Below are 24,302 nucleotides of genomic sequence, written 5' to 3'. Positions count from 1 at the left end.
CATGCTTATCTATTCATTACATTTCCATCTCTCCTTATTTTCCTTTAAGGAACTCAAGGTGATGCTCCTGGTTCTCCCTCTCTCCATTTTACCTTCTATAATCAGCCCTGTGAGGTAGGTTAGGGTAGGAGATAGCGACCGGCCCAAGGTCACCCCGTGAATTTCATGGCCGAGTGAGGCTTTGAACCCTGGTCTCCCGGGCCCTTAGCCAGACACTCTGACCACCACACCACACTGAGAGGGATGAGTGCGTTGTGTTTGGATGTGTTGGTGTGATGGTCTGTTGCCTGGGGCAGGTGAAGCTTCTTAAACAATGGAACTCCCTGCCACCAGAGGCAGTGATGGGCAAATTCATGGAGGGACAGGCTGTCAATGGCTCTGCACTCCCTCTGCAGTTGGAGGCAGCCATGCTTCTGATTGCCAGTTGCTGCGAAACACAGGGCGGGAGAGTGGTCTGGTGCTTGCGGGCTCCCTACAGGCATCTGGTGGTCCACTGTGAAAACAGGAGACTGGGTTAGATAGGACCCTGGCCCAATCCATCAGGCTCTTTTTAGGTTCTTAACTTTCGCAGCCTACAACTGAGCTCTTTTCTCTGGGCGGCCATGAGCTGCAGACTCTCTGTTTAGGCCTGGCGTTTCCAGGGACAAGAGCCGCTGAGAGAGGCCGGTTGGAATTCCCAGGCAGCGGAGGGGCCTGTCTAAAATCAGCTGCCAGCCCTGAGTCATCCCTTGGCAGAAGCTCTGGAGCCCAGTGTGCCTTTCCAACATTCCTTGCTTCTTTCTCTTGCTTGGGACGAGGAGGAGGAGGAGGGTGGCAGGATGGACAGGCGAGAGAATGTGCTTGGGGAGGGGGGGCAGTAGTGACTTTACGCCATCGTTCCCCAAGGAGGCCCCGTCCTTATCTGCTCCTGCCCATTTGCAGCAGGAGGAGGAAGAGGAGGGCTGAGGAAATGAATCCCCCACCCCAGCTGTGTGTCGCCCTGTTTCCTCCTGAATAGAGAGGCGGCAGCAAGAGGGGATTGTGATCCAGCATTTCTCCAGGGGACTGAAGATTGCTTGGCTTGGGTTCAGATGTCCAAAAGGAGGCAGAGAGGCCCTGCTCAGAGCCAGGAGTGCTGGATCTTTTTCTCTGCTCTTGGAGTTGGAGATGTGTGTGTGTGTGTGTAGCACAACACAAGTAGGAGAAAAATAAAGCAGAACAATTTGTGTTGTAAAAAGTTACGGGTTTTCAGCAGGAAGGTTTTGGGTGTGCACCACCTGGAAGTGAGGCAGTGTGACCACCCCAAAACCTTTGCAGGTGCAAGAAGTATAAAGTATAAAGTAAAAAAAAAAGGTAAGGGACCCCTGGACAGTTAAGTCCAGTCAAAGGCGACTGTGGGATTGCGGTGCTTTCTGGGTCATGTGGCCAGCATGACTAAACCGCTTCTGGTGCAATAGGACACTGTGACGGAAACCAGAGTGCACAGAAACACCGTTTATCTTCCTGCCGCAGTGGTACTTATTTATCTACTTGCGCTGGTGTGCTTTCGAACTGCTAGGTTGGCAGGAGCTGGGACCAAGCAACGGGAGCTTACTCCGTTGCGGGGATTCGAACTGCTGACCTTCTGATCGGCAAGCCCAAGAGGTTTAGACCACAGCGCCACCTGCTTCCCAAAGTGTCAAAAGTGGGATGGTATGTGACTGCCTGGTAGCATTGCGAGCACAAATGAATGTGCAATAAGAAGGCCATCGTAGGGGGAATGTTTAAATCCCAAATTTATTGCTTGTGGTCTGTCAAGTGGAGATCCTCCCTAGAACAAGGATTGGAAACCTGCCGTCTTCCAAATGCTTCCAGGCTCCAACTCCCATTGGCAGGGCCAGATTTTAAGACCTTTAGAGGCCCTAATTCAGGGTTCCCCAAACTTGGGTCTCCAGCTGTTTCTGGACTACAACTCCCACCATCCCTAGCTAGCAGGACCAGTGGTCAGGGATGATGGGAATTGTAGTCCAAAAACAACTGGAGACCCAAGTTTGGGAAACACTGTCTAAAGCCCCTAAAAGATTTTGGTGCCCCCATATATATCTGATTCAAATGATAAACAAGAATAAACCATCAAACGATATTTTATTTTTCAAAATGAAATGAAACCTACTGTAAGATAGAAAATAATGTTTATTTTTCTATATTTGTAGAAATAATGTTTATTTTTGTTCAGCTGCACCGTATGGTCCGTACCAAGTCTAGCAATGGAAACTCTCTGTCGTGCCCACCTTAAGCACATGCTTATTTTGCTTAATCGTTAATCCAGAAGCCAGCATAGGGTGATAGGAGTTCTAGTACCAGAAAAGCTGGAGCCCAGCCCCCACCTCAGTTCCCCACCCCTGTTGCAGAACCAAATATGTATCCCAAGGCTTGGGAAGTTCAGCAGCGAGCCACTGCAACATGCCAGAGATAGCATTTGAGTTCATTGTATCGTTAAGGATGAGGATGAAGCGAATGACAAGTCACCCAGCTCCCTTCTTCAAAGAAACAATTATTATATAATCTGCCCCAGCAAGAGCAGCCCCCACTTAAAAGTAGTGTATGATTCTGCTGAAATCTTCTGTGGGTGGAAGAGACTCAACCCAACGGCTTCCTCCATCCTCTCGCCTGCCCTCAAACGCTGCTTCCTCTCCCGTGTTGCTGTTCTGAGATGACGCTGAGCACTTCCTGGAGGGGGTCCCCAAAGCAGCTAGTCCTCAGGAGGCTGTTTTGAATGCTTCGGGGGGGGGAGGGGTCTGTGTTGCCTGCAGAGCTTTCTGGAGCAATAGGCTTTCCACTGTTGGAGGCAGTATGCTGGGGTAGGTGGGCACGGCTGATCCAGCCAGACAGTCCTCACGGCATTTGGGTGGTGGGGAGAAAGAGAGAGAGAAGCCATGACTAGAAGACACAATGTAGGTTGGGAGCTAAGGAAATGTTGGCATCCCAGAGCAAAGGCAGAAAGTGCCATTCCCAGCTGGCTGCCATTCCCACAACCAAACCTCGATGGTGACCACGTGCCTCTTTTTGCGCCCTCCAGCTTCTTATCACACCGGCTGGCCTGTCATTTTATTGATTCATTGGTCAGTTTGAAAGTACGGAGACCCCACCTTTCAGGGCAAAGTGTACTCAAAGCAGGTGGCAAAAGAGAATGGAAACCATAAAATCTAAATAAAAATAAAGCAATTTGGTTACAAAAACAAACAAACAGAGCCCGAAAGAGCTGGAGACGAAGGCAGTTTAAAACGCCACCTTTTAATAGAATGCAGTTGGAAGAAAGTAACATTTTAAGGCAGGCACCCCCAAACTTCGGCCCTCCAGATGTTTTGGACTACAATTCCCATCTTCCCCGACCACTGGTCCTGTTAGCTAGGGATCATGGGAGTTGTAGGCTAAAACATCTGGAGGGCCGCAGTTCGGGGATGCCTGTTTTAAGGGTTTGTTCAAAACCTAACCTAGCACTTCTTGGGGGGAGAGGGTTCTATATACAAGGGGCCAGAACTAGAAAGGCCCTGCCTATCATGTCTGCCAGTCTGCTGGGTCTTTATGGGAGATCTGGGAGCACAGCCTCCTTCCTCTTCCTTGCGGCCAGTTGTAAGCCTTTGGCAGGCTGCCCATCGGGCAAGCTGATCTCAAGCCGCTTGGTTGATGTGCTAATAGTGGCCCAGTAACCCGGCATGCTATTAATCTGGGGAGGAACCCCCTCTGGGCTCCTGCACCCACTTCCCCCAGGCCGAGCCCCAAGGGAGGGAGAGCACGTGCTCCTTTGTAACCTCAGAGATGTCTGAAACCTCTATCCTCTCTTTTCAGGTTTCTGCCCCGCTCCTTGGGGATAGCGACCCACTGGTAGCCGTGTGGCGTCTTTCGTGAGTGAAGGGGATCCGGGAGCCACAATGTCTGAGACTCTGGACCTGGAAAAGGGCTGCACAGTGGATGAGCTTCTGCAGGGGTGCATTGAGGCCTTTGGTGAGGAGAGGCAGGGAAGGGACAAATGACTGAGGCCACAGGAGGTGGGGCAGTGGTTTTCTTGGCCTGGCGATGCTCTAAAGCACCGGCTCTAGTCCTGCATTGCATTGGTGTACTGACTCTAGAAGTATGGGGATGGCCCCGTGAGATCTCGCGGGAACTTGGACGGCCCCGTGAGATCTCATGAGAGTATACCAGAGTCCCTGTGCTGAATGAGCCTTGCCAGGTAAGCAAGGCAGAGTTGAGAAAAGAGGAATGGCTTTTAAAAGTTACGGACTATGCATAAATGGCAAAGCTGGCAGCAATATTAAGAGATCTAAATGACAAGCTTTTTATAGAAGAATGGAGGCCCTTTTTTTGGCCTATTTGGACAAGCACTGCAGACAAATGAAATCGCGGGCAGGATACGAGATAGGAGCAGCAACAGAAAAAAGATAAAATATTACAGGGGTTTTGGTGATAGAAGAGAATTTGAGAATGCAGTATAAAGGAGTAAAAACACTGCGGAGGGTGGGAAGTCAAAGCATGAAACAATGCAACTATTTGATTTGAAGTTAATTTGTAAAAATTTGGAAATTCGGTAAAAATTGTATTGGAAAATGAAAAGCACTTTCCACGCTGGGAAAACTCGGCGCAAAAAGGAGCTTTGAAGCTTTGTGGTGTGCATGCATTTAATTTGTGTAGTTTCAACCGGCCAGCCCTCAACCGCATGTGGCTGAAATCGCTCAAGTTACATGCGCGTAAGATGTGGTTGTGCTGCACTAGCCCCTCAGCACCAGAGCCTCAGAAGAGGATGAGCAGGAAAAGGCAGCTGTGCTCATCGTGTCCCTCCTACTTCCTGGGAAAGAGGATGCTGGACCAGACGACCTCCTTTGACCTGATGCAGCTGCTGCTCCAGGGCTCTTTGGATGGTCTTTGATCCCACTTCCTTATTTGACTCTGAGCTCCTGAGCAGTCTGAACTGAAGGGTGTGTGTTTATCTATGGCTGTAAACATTATTAGAAGCTGCCTTTGTTCCAAAAGGGATCCAAGGCAGTGAACATCACCAATAAAAGATAAAAAAAACACCCCTAAAAAGGCCAGCACATTAACAAAATTACTTGGTGGAGGGGGCAGCAGTAAAACCTTTCAAAAGCTTTCAAATTGAGCAGGGGAATATATATTTAGGCAAGGCCGTCTTAAGCATATCCAGCGCATGGTGCAAAGATCCCTCTGGTGCCCCACGCCACCCTGTTTCCCAGACTTTACCTTTTTTAAGGGGGACGACAACCCTAAAGTTGTTGGCCTTTTTAAGGAAAGGTCCCCAGAGTTGTTGACCTCTGAACGCTGAACATCGGCTCAGTTTTTTCCCCTTTAGCCTTCTGGCGCCCCACAGAATTTGGTGCCTGTAGGCTAAAAGGGAAAAAAACGAGCCGACGCTCGGCAGGAGCGGCGCACTCACCCTCACTCACTCGCTTGTTCGGTGTTCCCCGGACTCTTGCCTGGCACAGCGCCCTCCAGAACCTGGCGCCCCGGCGCCCCACACCACTAGCATCTGTGGGTAAGGCGCCCCTGTATTTAGGCAAAGGCCTTTTTACTTGTCTCCTGAAACCTTAAAGTGGCAGTGCGGTAAACCTTATTTGACAGAGGAACATCCCACAAAGAACCCAAAAGGCATTTCCTTTGCCAGTGGCTGTTGTGCTCAGTTCCTGCTTGTGGCTTTCCCACGGGGGTGGGTGGGATGGGAACCAGGTTGGCCACTCTGACATGAGGAAGCTGGACTAGATGGGCCAATGCCCAGCTCTAGCAGGTTCCTCCTAAGTTCTTACACTTTGAACTACAACTCCCATCAACGCTGACCATCAGCCATACTGGTTGGGGCTGCTGGGAGTTGAAGTCCGAAGGATTTGGAGGTCGCCATGTTGGCCATGCTTACAGTGTGCAGGGTGTGATGGAGGGAAGAGTGTGGGTGGGTGGGCTTTGTGGCTGTGGCCCTGTGGAGCAAGAGGCAGAGTGGGAGAGATCATAGAATCATAGAACCGCCAAATTGGAAGGGATCCTGTCCAACTCACTGCAAGGCAGCAGTCACAGCTAAAGAATCCCCGAAAGATGGCCATTCGACCAATGCTTGAAAACCTCCAATGAAGGATGTTGGTGTTGTAAAATTCCCAGGAGGGACTTGCTCTGACTTGCATTTCTTTTTCTTTTTGCAGACGATGAGGGCAAAGTCCGAGACCCCCAGCTGGTCCGCATGTTTCTCATGATGCACCCCTGGTACATCCCTTCCTCGGAGCTGGCTGCCAAGTTGCTTCAGATATATCCTTCCTTAGTCCGCCGGGCACAATCCCCACACCCAGCCAGCAGCATCACTTCCTTCCACAAATGTCTTGCACTAGGTTTTCCTGTCCTGGTGCTCGCCAGGTGCTTTGAACTGCAGCTCCCATCTGCTCCAGGCAGCATAGTCCTGCTTCCTGGATGAGTGATGGGTGCTGTAGTTCCATAATGTCCAGAAGACACTTAGTGCAGGGGTAGCAAATGACTTAAGTCATATGGATCACTCAGAATCCCCACCGCCAAAACCAAACAAACCCAGGCAGCTTGAGGGTACTGGACCTTTTCTCCCTCTCTTCCCACTGGCTGCCCTGTTGTGGATGCAACATTGTGGGATGATGACCATCCAGAAAAAGTGTCCGGCCCCCTGAAGCTTGGAGAGTCACTTCCATTTGCAGCTCACAGTGGAAGAGGAATGATTTATAAGCATTTGGAGCCTCCTCTCTGGAGGCTGCCAAGATCTGCTTCTTGGAAAATAACAGCCAGGCTGTTATTTTCGATGTCTTCAAGCTGGGTGGTGAAGGGGACAAGGGGAATGTGGGGTGAGTGGGCACCTGCCTTTTGGCCCCTACCCTGCCAAGGATGAAAAAAGTAGTTAGTTGCGCTCTCCGCAGTGGAACTGGGACTGTGTACATACCATACGTCTAAAGCGCCTTTGGATCCCAAGTGAAGAATTCTGGGAATTGTAGTTTTCCTCTCACAGAACTACAAATCCCAGCACCCTTAACAACCTTACCCAAATCTCTCCAGAGTTACCCATTGCCAGGCCCTTGTTGCATTAGCTCAGGCATCCCCAAACTGCAGCCCACCAGATGTTTTGGCCTACAACTCCCATGATCCCTAGCTAACAGGACCAGTGGTCGGGGAAGATTGGAATTGTAGTCCAAAACATCTGGAGGGCCGAAGTTTGGGGATGCCTGCATTAGCTTTTCTTCCTTTTGTGCATAGTTGTTCTCTTTATGTCCTGGATCCTTTACTTCTTATTATTTTTTGTGCTTTCTTCTTCACACTTATAAACTACAACCGCGGCAGGATGGGAGACGCTCTTTTTAATAAAGCCTGAGGCCTGGTTGCTGACAAAACCGAGTTCCATGCATGAAGGCTGAAACTTCACTTGAAGTACAAGTTTCATGCAGGCCTTGGGGGACATCATTGAATTTATTTATTTTTTGCGATCATAGTTTTAATAGCTTGGATGCAGCTGCTGCACAAAACCTATACTTTACCTATTGGATAGTTTGCAGTTTTAAACACCCCCCCCAATACCCCACAACACACACACACAGTTCCTCCCTCTTTCCCTTTTTGTTCCTTAACTCTGCCCTGAACTTACCAGGAGTCTCGCGGGTCAGAAAACAGCTCCCTGCAAGTCAAGACTTGCCACTTGGTCCGGTAAGGTGCTGGAGCAAGGAGGGTGGGGTGGTTTGTGGGAAGGCTGCTATGGAAAGAAAATGAGGGGATAGACTGGACAGTTTGGGGAGTGGGAGGTTGGGGAAGTAACATTTGGGGTTTTCCAGTTTAGGAAGCCGTTGGTGGGCCTGGGACCCAGCAGGGAGGGCAGGTGGGATTCTTAGTTTAGACGTCAGGCAGGAGACTTCCTGTTTTGAAAGTTCCTCACAGTTGAAGCGTGACTGAGAAAATAACCGTTCACACTGCAAATGACATTGCACCCAAACAGTGCACTAGCCAACAAACTTACTTTGACATTTACTTCTTCTTTTCCATTCCCTTATGAATAAAACCTATCATTACTGGTGTGGTTCGCATATGGATGTTCTGTGGGTTTAACAACAACAACAACAACAACAACTTATTATTATTTATACCCTGCCCATCTGGCTGGGTTTCCCTAGCCACTCTGGGGCCATCCCAAAGCCAGGTGTTCACAGTGAAAATCATGTGACCCTGCAGCCCTTTTGGACTTTGGGGGCTGCCTGGGTGTGGGGCAGAGTGGTGGAGAGCTGGCTGCAAATAATAATAATAATAATAATAATAATAATAATAATAATAATAATAATAAATGATGATGATGATTTATTTATACCCCACCCATCTGGCTTTGTTTCCCCAGCCACTCTGGGCGGCTTCCAACAGACATTAAAATACAATAATCTATTGAACATTAAAAGCTTCCCCAAACAGGGCTGCCTTCAGATGTCTCCTAAAAGTCTGGTAGTTGTTTATCTCTTTGACATCTGGTGAAAGGGCGTTCCACAGGGCGGGTGCCACTACCAAGAAGGCCCTCTGCCTGGTTCCCTGTAGCTTGGCTTCTCGGCAGCCGCTACCAGTCACCAGTCTAGCCGCCTTGCAGTTTCCGGGTCACCTTCAAAGGTAGCCCCACGTAAAGCGCATTGGAGTAGTCCAAGCGGGAAATAACCAGAGCATGCACCACTCTGGCAAGACAGTCTGCGGGCAGGTAGGGTCTCAGCCTGCGTACCAGATGGAGCTGATAGACAGCTGCCCTGGACACAGAATTTTCTTCTGCCCTCTTCCGCCCTCCTTGCTTGGAGACAATCTGCTGCCCCTTTCTGACTTTGCCACTGACCATGTCATTCCTGGTTCCGGCAGGTACTGGATCTCGGCGTTCCCAGCGGAATTCGACCTAAACCCAGAGCTGGCCGAGCAGATCAAGGAACTGAAGGAGCTTCTGGGCCGGGAAGGGAACCAACGTCACAGCAGCCTCATTGACATAGAGAGCGTGTAGGTAAACAGCGTGGGGGCCCCCACAACAGTCCCCCCTGGGTTAAGTTCTGCCAGGTGGTGGCGTGGTTGCATCTGATTCCGGTTTGCGAACCTCAGGCTGTGAGCCTTGCATTCCTGGTGCGTGGCATCCACCGAGTTCTGCCCCAGAACCCTGAGCTCAGCAAGCTGGGAGTAAGTGCAGGGCCTCCTTGGTGGTGGCTCCCTCTGTGGGGTTTGGGATGGAATTCATGGAAGCCGAGGAAAACCTTGCCTTGCATTTGGCTCTGTTGTGTATGAACTTTCTGCAGCCTGCAGGACCGGTCTCACAGTGGGACTTTAAGGCTGAGATCTGAAAAACTTGGCAACGGCATGCAGCTCCCCGAGCGCCAGGGATTGGGGGCCAGGCTGTCAAGCGGGTCCTTAGTACCCTTTAGGAGCCAGCTGGTCCCCACCTCTGCTTTTGCACATCCCAGGTAGAGGCTGAACTCTTGCGTCCCCCTTCCAGCCCCACCTACAAGTGGAAGAGGCAAGTCACACAGCGCCAGCCGGTGGCCCAAAAGAAGCGCAAGACATCCCTTCTCTTCGACCACTTGGAGTCGGGGGAGCTGGCCGAACACCTCACCCACCTGGAGTACCACTCCTTCAGCAAGATCCTGGTGAGATCCATGATGGTGGCGGTGGCTGAGCCCACCCACCCCCGGCATCTGGGTGTTGCTGGGTGGGGCCACAGGTGTTTAAATGATGCATGTCCTGCTTTTTAGGAGAGAGAGTGGCACACAAATATCACCAAACACAATATGAACACTCTCAAAACAACCCAAACCCAGTGCTATTTTTCTAGAAAAAGAGGTGCCAGAACTCGCTGCAACCACCTCTGAGAATGGCAGTGGCGCCCATTTGAGAGGTGCCAGAACTGAGTCCCAGTGAGTTCCGGCTCAAAAGAAGCCCTCCTTGAATTCTTTAAAATCTTTAAAACATCACAGGCAGCAATCCAACAACTGATGCAGCACTTTTGCTGGACACGCACCACGGACCAATTAAAGCAGCACCCCAATTTTTGCAGTTTTACATAGGACGAGCCTGCTGGATCAGGCCACCCAGGCAAGCATCTTGTTCTCATGATGGCCAGCCGGGTGCCCGTAGGAAACCTGCATGCAGGATTTGAGCACAAGGGCCCTTTCTCCTTATGTGGTTTCCAGCAACTGGCATCCGCAAGCATTGCCGCCTCTGACCATGGCGGCAGAGCATAGCCTTTCTGGCAAGTAGCCTTCCATAGCCCTCTCCTCCATGAATCTGTCTCATCTTCTTTTGTTGGTGACCACCTAGGCCTCCTGGGGGTCTGCTGCTTCTCAACCCACCTCCCTTTCCCTGGAACGACCATCCAGGTCTCTGAGACCAGGCTTGGCTTTTCCACAGAGCCAGGAGTGTCCTTACCCAACACCCATAAGACCCTGGGAGCAGGATCAGCCCCTTTTTTTCCAGAATGGCCAACCAAATGCCCTAGAGAAGGACCTGAGAGTCAACAGCAGCAACTCTCCACAGAAGCTTCCTGCCTCCAGGAGTGGAGGTGGAACACGGCCATTAGGGCTAGTAGCCACTGAGAGCCTTATTCTCTTAAGTGCCATCATTTCAGGCATCACCGTGTGTTTATTATTTAAATGAAAATATTTTTTATTGTGCTGTTAAGAAAATAAAACCCCGTTAGGGCAGCTTACAAATCAGTATAAACAAGAGAGTCCCTAAAAAAGAGAGAGAGAGAGATGACATGAAAGGAAAATGGATTGGGGAGGGAGGAGGAAATATGCAGGCTCAGGTACAAAATCTTAGTTGCCGCACTGGGTTCGTGCTGGTGTTTTTAAAGCAGATGTGCTGTTTTCTGGGCCCTATCTGGGGACAATTCAAATGGCTGGCCTCCCTCAGCCTCAGCTGATCTGCTTCCCCCCTCTCTCACACCCCCCCCCCAGTTCCAAGACTACCACAGTTTCGTCATGCATGGCTGCACGGTGGACAACCCCATCCTGGAGCGCTTCATCACCCTCTTCAACAGCGTCTCCCAGTGGGTGCAACTCATGGTGCTCAGCAAGCCCACCGCCCAGCAACGAGCCCAGGTCATCACTCGCTTCGTCATGGTGGCCCAGGTGAGAAAGGGTGGCGCTCGGAACTTCCTCGCCTTCTGCAACCCTCTTGAGAGCCTCTCAAATCAAACAAAACAAACAAACAAAGAAAGAAACCAACAAACCCCTGAACGTAGCCGGCTGCCATTCTCGTGTTGCCACCCTCTGGACCTTACATGGAGGAAGCACACAAAGAAGGGCTTCAGAGGACGATCTCAGGGTCCAGGTCGGCTTATATGGGGGGTGGCAGTCCTTGAGGTGTTGCGCCATCACTGAGCATCCTATTTAAGAGGTTCTAGAGCCCGGATCCATGGCGCTGTGGGTTAAACCACAGAGCCCTAGGGCTTGCTGATCAGAAGGTCGGTGGTTCGGATCCCTGCGACGGGGTAAGCTCCCGTTGCTCGGTCCCTGCTCCTGCCATCATAGCAGTTCGAAAGCACGTCAAAGTGCAAGTAGATAAATAGGTACCACTACAGCGGGAAGGTAAACGGCGTTTCCGTGCACTGCTCTGGTTCGCCAGAAGCGGCTTTGTCATGCTGGCCACATGACCCGGAAACTGTATGCCGGCTCCCTCGGCCAGAGTTGTCTGCGACTGGACCTAATGGTCAGTGTCCCTTTGCCTTTACCTAGAGCCTGGATCCTGTATTTTATAACCCCAACTCCTAAAGCCTTCGGGTCCCGAACTGTGAACTTTGCAGACAAGTCCAGATTGGGACGGACGCCTTGATTTTTATACAGCAAACTGGAGCTGTTGCATTTCCCACCCAAGTTTCTTCCAATTCCAAATGCGAGGCAAACAAGCACCAGCCCAGCTGTGATTCCTCCATTGCGAGGGGTTGGACTGGACTCTGCAGCTCTACAGTTCTGTGATTCAGGTCTGGCCCTGTTTTTCCTGCTCCTGTCAGCCCCCTTGCCTCCCGGCAACCTCCCCAAAGGTTTCTAAGCGTGAGCGCCTGGAGCCCTGAGCCTCAATTAGTGGGGATGGCAGCTAAATTAATCAAACCTGCTGGCCCTTTGCCTCTCCCTGCTGGACAGTGTGAAGTTCAGAGCAACCTTTTTTCTAGGTCGTTTTTCTTTGAAGAGGAGAGAGAGAGAGAGAAAGCGAGCACACGGGAGACTCTATAAGCATCTATTTATACATTCAGAGATTGAGAAGGGGGCGGGAGGTGATCCAGGAGCAGCACAAAACCGCCTGCTCCAGATTATAGCCGGCATCAAAGAGCAGCCAGGGGGCCTGGGGCTCCCCTCAAGCGGCCCTTGGGCTACTGCACTTTGCGCATGGTCTCCCCCTGATTTGGGGAGTCTGGGCAGCAGTGCAGGGCCCAAGGAGATTAGGGAAGGCAGGGAGGGGGAGACTTCCTGCACGTCTTAGGACGCTGGGAAATCAGGTTCCTCAGGTAGGGGTGAAGCAGGGACTTCCCACTCCAGAAGAGAGGCAGCAGGGTGTAGTGGTTAGTGTCAGGCTGGGGGACCTGGGAGACCAGGGTTCAAATTCTCCACTTGGGCCAGTCTCTGCCTCTCAGCCCAACCCACCTCGCAGGGTTGTTGTGGGGGGGTTAAATGAGGAGGACGAGGAGGAGGAGCACTATGTAGACCAGCGTGAGTTCCTTGGAGGAAAGGTTGGGATATAAATGCAAATTATTATTATAATGATGGTGATGATGATGATTGAAAGGGTTACTTTTCACAATTCTGAATGCCTGAAGGTATGAGCTGCATATCTTTCATTTCCCCTTTTTAAAATCAGAGGTAACAATAGGGGTGGGGGCTGTTTGAAATCCAAATTTTGGCATGGGGGATGTTATTTTAAAACATTGCTCACCCCCCTGCCCCATCCTCCAAGGGCTGTTTCTTCCAATAGTAAAAATAGAATAAAATAAAATTGTGATGATTAAATAAAAATGAGGCACGCCCCAGCTAAAATACCTGAATTGCTCTAACTGACAGGGAGTCCTGCTCTCCCCACCTTTCCTGGGAACCTCCCCCCAAATTCCCCCCACTGTGACCGCTCCAACTACTCCTGTTCAAAGGGGAATCCGCCTCTCTGGGCTATGTGTGTTTTTCTTGTTCACCTGTTTTATTTTATCCTTCCTAATAGCAATGCCTATTCTCCCAAGTAACATGTGGCCCAAAAAACAGCAGTGCCCCCCATGCCATGAGGGAGGGGTCAGCAGGCTCGGGGGGGGGGCAGTTCTGCAGAAGGCAGAAGCACATGCACAAAGGAATTAGGGGGACCTCCCCCCCAAAAAACCCCAATAGTTCAATGATGAAGATGAACATGCTCAGTGGGGGCGGAATGTTGGCTGGCTTGAAGCTGGAATGAAAACCTGGGTGGGTGGAATGGAGTGGCTGGAAGCCGGACGAGGGAGTTCCTTCAAGCTGCAACATTGTGTTGCAGCTCCTGCTTTGTTCTTTTTTTAAAAAAAGAAACGGAAGCTGCTAAGAAGAAGAACCTTGATAAGAAATGTTAAGTCTTTCTTCAAATTGCATCCACTGAAACTGTGAGGTGAGGGCTGACTCTGCTCCTCCCTCCCCTTCTTCTGGCTATTTCTTCTTCTTCTTCTCCTGCCTTGCCCTTCATTGGCACCCCCCGCAACTTCTCCTCTCCTTCTGCTCTCAGAGGCTCCTCCAGCTACAGAATTTCAACACCCTGATGGCCGTGGTGGGGGGGCTCAGCCACAGCTCCATCTCCCGCCTCAAGGAGACCCACAGTTTCGTGAGCCAGGAGACTACCAAGGTAGGTGGTGGTGGTGGTGGTGGTGGGGTCTTTTTTGCATTGAGGGGAGAGGCAGGCTGTAAGGAGCTCACAGGGGCTGCAGAATCTGTTGGCAAGAGGCTCTGAGCAGGCCTTTCTTGCTGCTGCTCATTCTTTTGCCCCCTCCTCCTTGGCCTGGGTCTGCACCCCCCCCATCCTTAAAGGGAGATGAGACGGTGTGTGGAGCAGACTGATGCTTCGGGTTTTAGATCCTCTGTGGGTGGGGCTGCCTAAAGACCTGCCACTCTGTCTCCCACCCCTCTGGTGCAAAGACACCCTTATCTTTCATTTGTGGGGCTGGGTCAGCCAAGCTTTGGGAAGGAGGCGTGAGGGCTCTGGCCGGGTCCTAGAGTCCTCCTGTCTCCTTCCCAAAGCCTAGTTAGTGCTTTCCCAGCTTTCAGGAGGAGGAGGTGGGAAGGCTCTAGGACCCTGCCAGAGCCTCCTGCATCCTTCCCAAAGCCCACAGCACCACTTGGCTTTGGGAAGGAAGCACAAGAGCTAGGGGTGGAGAATCTCACTCCACCCCCACAGTGCGTAGGTTCCATGTTGAAGTACTCTTGCAGGCATGGGCGTACCCAGCGCGGGGCAGGGGGGCAGCTGCCCCCCTAGAAGCAGGGCTGGTGCAGCTGTGGGCGGGAGCAGCGCTGCCGGCGGGGTTGGTGGGCAGAGGCGGAGGCGGAGCACAGCCTGGCGGAGCACGAGTTCGGCATTCCCGCCCACCGCGCCGCGCCCTCCCTCCAGCTCCCCGTTGTGCCCTCCGGCAAGGCCAAGCGCGGTGGGAAACCAGAGAGCGTGATGGGAAGCTGGAGGGCGCATTCCGCCGGGGTCCTGGCCATAGTGCACCGGGGGCAGCCCGGCGGATCAGAGCGAGCGCCCTGGCTGCGCGCTGTCAGCGGAGCCCCGGCGCCTCCGACTGCAAAAAGCTTCACAGTGCCTAGGTGAGACCGGAGTCAATTTCACCTGGGCTCCGTAGCCCCGCCCACATCCCCACTTTGTGGCCCCTCCCCTCCCTGCCTTGGCCCCTCCCCTGCCCCCCAGTTTTGATCCTGGGTACGCCCCTGCTTGCAGTCCCCTTGGTAAGAAAAGTTGGACCATCCTGCCCTGGTACGACCTCAGAGCTCCACGCCTCTGGCATTTCCTCTGACTTTCCTTATCTACATTGGCCCGTATGTTGGTTGAATAGCAACCATTTGGAAGAAGCAAGTGGCTAGCCCTCATGGGAAGAGATGGGCTTCTCCGGAGGCAGGGCTGCCCCCTCCACATCCTTCGCACCCACCTCTTTGCTTCCCCTTGTCCCGCTCAGGTCTGGGAGTCCCTGACGGAATTGCTGACGTCCGTGGGGAACTACAGCCGTTACCGGCGGCGCTTTGCCGAGTGCGTGGGCTTTAAGTTCCCCATCCTGGGGGTCCACCTCAAGGACCTGGTGGCCGTCCACGTGGCCCTCCCTGACTGGCTGGACCGGGCGCACAAGTGCCTCAACGGGAACAAGATGCAGCAGCTGTTCAGCATCCTCAGTGAGCTGGCCATGGTTCAGAGCATCCGCCCGCCCTTCGAGGCCAACCCTGACCTCCTCAACCTGCTCATGGTAAGCTGGGTGTCGTCTGTCCCCCCCCCCCAGTTTCCAGTCCTGGAGGGGTCCTGGAATGCCAGCGCTTAGAGGTTGCTCCTTCCCATCAATCTCTTCCCTGCCCCACTTCAGATTTCAAGACACTTGGCCATTTTTGTGGGAATGTCGAAGATCGTAGGAGAGGATATATTGATTAAATATGATCGTTCCTCACTCACGCTAGTGAGCTGGTAGCAGGGCACATTCTCTCGTACGTAGCAGGAAGCTAGTTGGTAGATTCGTTTGAATCTCTTGAGTTAAGCAATCCAGTCTGGCTTTTCCAGATTGAATTTGTTCCTGGTAAATCCCCTTTAAAGGGTAAAGGTAAAGGGACCCCTGACCATTAGGTCCAGTCACGGACAACTCTGGTGTTGTAGCTCTCATCTCACTTTACTGGCTGAGGGAGCTGGTGTACAGCTTCCGGGTCACATGGCCAGCATGACTAAGCCACTACTGGTGAACCAGAGCAGCGCTCAGAAACACCGTTTACCTTCCCGCCGGAGTGGTACCTATTTATCTACTTGCACTTTGATGTGCTTGCGAACTGCTAGGTTGGCAGGAAAATCCCCTTTAGTCCCCTCTTAAAAACAATAATGACACAGCAGTCTTCTTTAAAAGTAATGATAAGTTTTACTTACACCAGACTTCCTCAACCTCGGCCCTCCAGATGTTTTTGGCCTACAACTCCCATGATCCCTAGCTAGCAGCACCTAGGGGTCAGGGATGATGGGAATTGTAGTCTCAAAACATCTGGAGGGCCAAGGTTGAGGAAGCCTGACTTACATTCAGTTCACAGAATGATCCTGAAGGCAGGCTTTAGCTTTTAGTTACAGTTACAGAGAAAGGTGTGGATTCATCCTTTTGTGCTGCTGGCTGAGAAACAAGCACACAGCAAAAGCATCAAGATAGTCAAGAAAGTGAGAGCATCAGGAGAGAAGGGAAGATTGCTGCGTGATCAGCCCTTTTATGGAGTCTGCCAGGGTCATGCCCATCTATCTGGTCACACAGGGGGAGGATGCTTCAGACGAGGTGTGACAGGAAGTCCTCCTGGCTGGAGCAACATTCCCCTGTGTGTCCACTCTGGGCAAACAGGAAATGTTGTATTTGACTGCTTTTGTGATGTTACATCCCAAAATTTTGGGGCGATGCAGATTGCTTGCGGTGACCTCTGGGTCTCCCTTTGCAACCCATCCAAGTTGCATTTGAGGCAACAGGATGGGGGCCTACACAACTTCCTCGATGAAGTTTATTTATTTATTATAGCTCTGTTGGTAGAGCATGGGGCTCTTAATCTTAGAGTCATGGGTTTGAGTCCCACGATGGGTAAAAGATTCCTGCATTGCAGGGGGTTGGGCTAGATGACCATACAATAAAACTGTAGGAAAGTTAAAAAGAGACTTCAGTTAGCCATTGTGGGAGAATATGTTCTTAATTACCTGCATGGACCTGGCCAGAAAAGTTTTCTGCTGGCATTTAAAAGGTTCAAACAGAAGGAACCTGCTGACATAGCTGCCAAGTTTTTCCTTTTCTCGCGAGGAAGCCTATTCAGCATAAGGGAAAATCCCTGTAAAAAAGGGATAACTTGGCAGCTATGCCTGCTGAATCTCCAGTGGCAGAGAGTTCCACTGGTCTGGTCTGGTGGTACAAAAGGCTATTTTTCTCGTTGTTGTCTGATGAGCTTCACCAACTCAGGGAACGATCAGTGATGCTCCTGCAGATGATCTCAGATGATCTCCTGCAGATAACTGAGCTGGGATATAAGGATTCAGGTGCCCCCTGAAGCACCCTGGACTTAAATACCCATTTAGTGAGGGGGGGCCTCCATTGAGCAGTGGGGATCCCATCCTTGCAGTTAGATGTTTTTGGAGAAAGATTGTAACAGATCTAGCAGGAAAGGGAGAAGCAGAAAATCTTGTGGCACTTTCAAGGCTAGTTGTGGACTGGACTGAGGTCAGCCGCCAAACAGAATATTTTCTACACAAAAGGGGGACAACTCTAATACTGGAAACAGCAAGTCTCAAGCTCTGACTTTGCTTTGTGTGTGTCTCAGGTCTCCCTGGATCAGTACCAGACAGAAGAGGAGATCTACCAGCTCTCTCTGCAGCGGGAGCCCCGGAACAAATCCACGGTAAGCTCCTGATGATAGTGGCAGGATCGGGACAGGGCCCGACTCAAAGCAGCCCTAGTCTGTGTGGGAAATGGCAGTGGAAGTGTTTTCCTCACCCCCTTGCCACCTTGTAACTGCCAGCTGAGAGACAATGTGGTGCAGTGGTTAGAGTGTCAGACCAGGACCTGGGAGACCAGGGTTCAAATCCCCCACTCGGCCATGAGGCTCACTGGGTGACCTTGGGGGCAAGTCCCTGCATCTCGGCCTAATCCTACCTTGCAGGGTTGTTGTTTGGGGGATTAAATGAGAGAGAGGGGAGAACCATGTACAGTGGTACCTCTACTTACAAATAACTCTACTTACAAATTTTTCTACTTACAAATGGAGCTCCATCCGCCATCTTGGGTGCGGTTTAAATAGGATTTTTTCTACTTACGAATTTTTAGATAGGGTTGCTTCAACTTACGAATTTTTTCTCCCAATGCATTCCTATGGGATTCGACTTACAATTTTTTTCGACTTACAAATGTGTGTTCGGAACGCATTAAATTCGTAAGTAGAGGTACCACTGTATGCTGCTACCTTGAGCTGTCTGGAGAAAAGGGTGTATATAACTGCAATCAGTCAATCAATCAATCAATCAATCAATCAATCAGGAACGGGTGTATGTGAGTGAGAAAGAGAGAGAGAGAGAGGGAGGGAGGGAGGGAGGTGTGGATCATGCCCAGGCGAGACCCTGTGAAACCCCACAATCTTTCTTTTTTTGGGTCTGAGCCCTCGACCTGCTTGTGGCCTTGGGATCATATCTCCATGGCGGAACCATTGCATTCAGGTGGCTGCAGGTTCATCCCCCAGGATCACAATTTCAGCGTCAGGGAAGAAATTCTTGGGAAGAGCCTCCTTGGCCTCAGAAGCCCAGCTGATTAGAGCAGCAGACCGTTGTGGTGTGTGTGCGTGTGTATTATACGGAGTGCTTTTCCCCCCTTTAAAAATGTTTAGAGGTACTCTCTTTTTCATACTCATATTGAAATGCTGCCCCTCAATGAGGCCAAACTTAGATTCACAAAATGTTTAGGGGTATGCGTACCCCTGCGTCTCCCCAGAAAACCCCCCACTGGGGAATGGAATGAATGGGGGAGGAGGCAGAGGGGAAGAGGGAGCTGCTTCGAATTAGACCTTCCGTCTGTATTTACTACTGAGAATGCATAAATAAAGACTACTGTATTAGGAAAAAGAGGAAGAGGAGCAGGGGAGTCAGTGCTGGGCTGGGCAGGTCATTGGTCGATGGCTCAGGACAAGGCAGCGCCTTCTATCCCCGGTGTGACCCTGAGTGACCCCCCTCTGGCCTCCTTGGGAGGCGAGCATGACATGAGCATTGCAAATGGCTTTGACATCTGGAGAGAGGAATGGGGAAGAGCAGGAACTGCTGTGACAGGGGCAGTGAGAGAGTTACAAAGCACTTAAAGGCACAGGATCATAGAATCGCAGAGTTGGGCGGGACCACGAGAGCCATCTAGTCCAACCCCTGCAATGCAGGAGTCACTGCTAAAGAGTCCTTAACAGATGCCCATCTGACTGTAACTTAAAACCACCAGTGAAGGAGAGTCCACCCCCTTCCTAGGTTGTCCGTTCCGCTGTCAAACACCTCTTGCCCCCCGAAAACTATTCCTGATATTTAGTTGGAATTCCTTTTCTTGTTATTTGAATCCATGGGTCTTTCCTTCTGGAGCAATAGCTGCCTATCCAAAGCTTGCCTTTGCATTTCCAACAGAGGCTGCAGCAGCTCCCAAGGAATTTTCCCTTGAGACGCAACTAGCACCTTCAGGGAGTTAAACTCCTCGATCCCAAGGCTGCTATTTGCATATCCAGCCCCCCCCCCAAAAACCCTGTGCAAGTTAAGCACATTCAGACAATTAACTTTGCACAAGATTCCTGCTCTTTAATTTCCCTAAGAGACCTCAGCTGAATATTCCAGCCTTGTTAGAATTATTTCTCCCTAAAGCCCAACTCTGAACAGCCACTGTTACGTTCAGGTAAAGCTTTGTGCGACTGCCCTATCCTGTCTCTGCCCTCCTTTCTCTAGGGGTAATGTCTTGCAAAGGATTGCTTCTGGGGTGGGGAGGGGTTGGGTGCTCAAGGGCTGTTGCCTGACTCTGCACATGCTCAGAGGTGTCAGCCTGACCCGGAAAGCAAGTTCGGGGTGATTGAGCCCTGGTTCAAAACCTGGGTTCCCTCTTTGTCCTTCTGCCCCACACCCACCCCAAAAGGAATTCTTCTACCCTCTCTTTTTTCCATAATTTTTTTGAAAAATTGAAGCTTTGTCATGATACAGTACGATAAAACCCCCCAAACTGATCTAAATGAGAAAAAGAGAGAAAAGAAAATGCAAAGTCATAGAACCACAGAATTGTAGAGTTGGAAGGGGCCTTGAAGATCATCTAACTTTGGTGTTTTCAGGTCAATCTTAACTCTTGTCTCACGCAGAAAGGGGTGGACTCCCCCAGCTCTCACATGGCAGCTTCCCTTTCTTCTCCCAGCCTTCCACCCTAGAAGATGTTCCCTTCTCTGCCTCTCGCACAGGGTCCTTCATCAACCATCCATCACTTTCTCAATAGCAACCCAGAAGGAATTCCTCTACCCTCTTTAGAATGTTCAGATTTTTGGCGCTCATCCCTGGAGAACTTTTCAGCCCCAGATGTGCTAAGTGGCCATAAGGACCACTTCTGGATCACTACAACTAATCCAGAATGCGGCAGCTAGACTGGTGACTATGTAGAAAGATCTACATTGGCTCCCAGTACGTTTCCGAGCACAATTCAAAGTATTGGTGCTGACCTTTAAAGCCCTAAACGGCCTCGGTTCAGTATACCTGAAGGAGCATCTCCACCCCCATCGTTCTGCCCGGACACTGAGGTCCAGTGCCGAGGGCCTTCTGGCGGTTCCCTCATTGCAAGAAGCCAAGTTGCAGGGAACCAGGCAGAGGGTCTTCTCGGTGGTGGCACCCGCTCTGTGGAACGCCCTCAAGGGCGTACCCACCATGCGGCAAGTTAGGGCAGCTGCCCTACTCTAGAAGCAGGGCTGGTGGGCAGAGGCGGAGCACAGCCCGGCGGAGCGCGAGTTCGCCATTCCCGCCGCACCGCACCGCACCCTCCCTCCAGCTCCCCGGCGCGCCCTCAGGCAAGGCCAAGCGCGGCGGGGAACCAGGGAGCGCGGTGCGGTGGGCGGGAACGCCGAACTCGCGCTCCGCTGGGCTGGGCTCCGCCTCCGCCCACCAGCCCTGCTGCTAGGGAGGGGCACAGCCCGGCGGAGCGCGAGTTCGCCGTTTCCGCCCGCCGCGCTGCGCCCTCCCTCCAGCTCCCCGTCGCGCCCTCTGGCAAGGCCAAGCGCGGCGGGGAACCAGAGAGCGCGGCGCGGCGGGCGGGAACGCTGAACTCGCGCTCCGCTGGGCTGGGCTCCGCCTCCGCCCACCAGCCCTGCTTCTAGGGAGGGGCACAGCCCGGCGGAGCGCGAGTTCGCCGTTCCCGCCCACTTTGTGGCCCCTCCCCTTCCGTGCCTTGGCCCCTCCCCTTGCCCCCCCCTAGTTTTGATCCTGGGTACGCCCATGAACGCCCTCCCACCAGATGTCAAAGAGAGAAAAAACTAGTACCAGACTTTTAGAAGACATCTGAAGGCAGCCCTGTTTAAGGAGGCTTTTAATGTTTAATAGATTATTTTATTTCATTTTTCTGTTGGAAGCCGCCCAGAGTGGCTGGGGAAACCCAGCCAGATGGGCGGGGTATAAATAATAATAATATTATTATTACTAAGTGGTGTAAGAACATCAGAAGAGTCCCGCTGGATGAGGCTAGTGGCCCACGTGGTCCAGTAGCCTGTTCTCACAGCAGCCAGCCAGAGGGCCTAATGGGAAACTGGCATAGCAGGACTTGGGCACAAGAGCCCTCTCCCCTCCTGCCGTTTCCAGCAATTGGCATTCAAAGGCATCACAACCTCCAACTACAAAGGCAAAGCAGAGCCGTCATGGCTAGCAGCTATCGATAACTCTTTCCATGAATTTATCTAATCCTGTTTTTAAAGCCATCGATCCAAGTGCAACTGGGATAGCTCAGTCGCTAGAGCATGATATCTTAAGCTCAGGGTTGTGAGTTTGAGACCCACTTTGGGTAAACTATTCCTGCATTGCAGGGGGTTGGACTAGATGGGTCCTTGGAGTCCCTTCCAACCCTGCAGGTCTATGGTGGCCACCACTGCCTCCTGGGGTATGGTGTGTGTGTGTGTGTGTGTGTGTGTGTGTGTGTGTGTGTGTGTGTGTTAATGCCGGGATGGTGTTGGGGCCTGAATGTAACCATCCTTCCCAGCCTATCCCAGGCTTCCTCCCTTGGGGACCCGTTTCCTGTGGTCAGGGAACAGAAGCCACCGGATACAACTGTATGTTTGCGATCGAGCTCTGCTGCAGCTTCTTCTTCTGCCCCCGCCTCCCCCCACTCCCACCGACAGCTCTTGAAAAATATTGTCCCATCTGCACTTTTAAGCAAACCAAACCTGGCTTTGCACTTCCTGTGGACTGACATGCAGATTTGAACCCCTTTATCCCTTTGCTTTTCCGCTCTTCTCCAAATTGAGCAATATAGCTCTTGCTCAGAAGATGCAAAGTGTTGCGTTTTAGGTAAAAATGCAGGAGAAAGGTTTTTTTGGGGTGGTGGTGGTGGTTTGGAAATAATTTTTATTGTTTTACAAAATAAATTGCACAATTAACACAGTTAGATTTTGGAATGAAACAAGATTCTTCCAAATCTTAGGACTTCTCCTCTCTGTGGATCCTTTAAATATATTAATCAACTGCACACCCTGTTTTCCCTGTTTTAAGATGTAGTCATAAAATAAGCCATAGCAGGATTTTTAAGCATTCAAGGAATATAAACCATACCCCGAAAATAAGACATAGTGATAGGCGCAGCAGCAATGCCGGCCGCGGCAGGAGGAGGAGCTAAAAAATAAGACATCCCTTGAAAATAAGCCATAGTGTGTGTTTTTTGAGGAAAAATAAATATAAGACAATGTCTTATTTTCAGAGAAACACGGTACATATTATAGTTCATCCGAATTATAGTCTTTCAGGAGACGGTTAATGTTTCGGGGGAGAAATGCAAAAAAAGCATTGTGCATTTCGTGAAAAAATAACGCTAGTACAAAAGTTTGTGCCCTAAAAATCGTGGAATGCTGCAGAAGCAGAAAACAAGGGGAGCGTGTGGGAGATCGCTCTGTCCCTCCCTCCCACCAGCTGGCCTATTGGTGGTGGGGCAGCCCCAGGGGTGCTGCCCAGAAGGGGTGGTCAGGGGGCTGCCCAAAGGGGGGTGTCGCTTGGCCAGAGCACTAGGGCCCAATGAGCGGATTGGCAAGCAGGGGAGCCAGGTTGGGGCAGTTGCTGAAGGGTGTGGGGCACCCGGGTTCTTCAAGGGCAGCTCCTTGAAGTGGGCCAGAGGTGGGTGGATGGGCATCCTCCATCTCCCCACCTCACCTTGTTCCAGGTGTGCAATGAGGATAAAAGCAGGTCTCTCTTAACTCCTTGGAGGAAATATAAAGAAGACAAACATGGGGCAGTCGTGTCCCTTCTGCGACTTTTAAACTGCGCTCCACCCCAGCGCCAGCCCCCTCTTAATGCAGCACATATGGCCCCTGCAGATTTTAGTTTAGTGAAAAGGCAGGTAAGAGGTGGGCACGGTAGAAGTTTATAAAATCATCCATGGCAGGGAGAAAGTGGACAGAGAAAAGAAGTTATTTCTCCCTGTCTCGTAACCCTAGAACTCGTGGGCTTCCAATGAAGCTGAATATTAGAAGGTTTGGGAGAGAGAGAGAAAAGAAAGGACTTCTTCGCAGAGCACACAGTTAAACTGCGGAACTCACTGCCACAGGACGCAGTGATGACCACCAACTTGGATGGCTTTAAAAGAGGATTGGGCAGATTTGTGGAGGAGGAGGAGGCTATCGGCAGCTACTAACCTTGATGGCTATTTTTTTTGCTGCCACAGTGGGAGACATCAGTGCTTCTGAATGCCAGCTGCTGGGACCCCGGGAAGGGAGAGGGCTCTTGTGCTCAGATCCTGCTTGTGGGTTTCCCAGAAGAGGCATCTGGTTGGCCACTATGAGAACAGGATGTTGGGCTTAGAAAGGCATTGACCTGATCCAGCTATGGGGCTCTTTTTATTTTGTTCTGCTTTTTGTGCTGAGCTGCATTCCTGAGTTTTCGTGGTTTATCTCCTGGCTGTTTTTTTCAAGTGGCATTTCTCTACTGTTTTTAAACTCCTTCTGTACAAGTGTGTTTCTGGATTGTGAAACTGCTATTTTTAAAATGGCTAAATTTCTGGAGAATGGGATATTGTAGGGTGGTTTGGTTTTTTTTTAAAGTATGTAAGCTATCTTGGGGGAATAATGTACAGTATTTTAATGTGTGTTGGAAGCCGCCCACCCAGAGTGGTGGGGGGGGGGAGGACCCAGCCAGATGGGCGGGGTATAAGTAATAAATTATTATTATTATTATTATTATTATTATTATTATTATTAAGGCAGCCGAGAAATATTTTGAATGAATGAATAGTTTCACCTTCTCCTTCTCCCACAGCCTTCCAGCCCCACGTCCTCCACCCCCCCACCCCAGCCCGTGGTCATTGAGGAGTGGGCATCAGTGCCCAAACCCAAACCGGACCAGGCGATTGTGCGGAAGCACATTGAGAAGATGGTTGAGGTAGGAGTTGGGGTGGGTGGGGAGTA

General features: G+C 51.1%; 1 protein-coding gene across 2 annotated transcripts in view; it reads left to right on the top strand.

Annotated features, from left to right (window-relative positions):
- The window catches only part of RASGRP2 (RAS guanyl releasing protein 2), a 40,177-nt gene that overhangs the window by 3,554 nt on the left and 12,321 nt on the right, over window positions 1–24,302 (top strand). For both annotated transcript variants that reach the window (XM_035098948.3, XM_035098947.3), the window contains exons 2-11: window positions 3,808–3,963; window positions 6,156–6,258; window positions 7,603–7,665; window positions 8,842–8,973; window positions 9,461–9,611; window positions 10,920–11,093; window positions 13,690–13,806; window positions 15,128–15,409; window positions 17,481–17,558; window positions 24,154–24,276. In XM_035098948.3, coding sequence (XP_034954839.1) covers window positions 3,891–3,963; window positions 6,156–6,258; window positions 7,603–7,665; window positions 8,842–8,973; window positions 9,461–9,611; window positions 10,920–11,093; window positions 13,690–13,806; window positions 15,128–15,409; window positions 17,481–17,558; window positions 24,154–24,276 — 1,296 coding nt within the window. In that variant the 5' untranslated portion in view covers window positions 3,808–3,890. The remainder of the gene's footprint in view (window positions 1–3,807; window positions 3,964–6,155; window positions 6,259–7,602; window positions 7,666–8,841; window positions 8,974–9,460; window positions 9,612–10,919; window positions 11,094–13,689; window positions 13,807–15,127; window positions 15,410–17,480; window positions 17,559–24,153; window positions 24,277–24,302) is intronic.

This window comes from Zootoca vivipara, chromosome 16 (genome assembly GCF_965207765.1).
Source record: "Zootoca vivipara chromosome 16, rZooViv2.hap1.1, whole genome shotgun sequence".
NCBI lineage: Eukaryota > Metazoa > Chordata > Lepidosauria > Squamata > Lacertidae > Zootoca > Zootoca vivipara.
The sequence above is the reverse complement of the archived record's forward strand: the minus strand, read 5'-3'. Positions and strand labels throughout refer to the sequence as shown.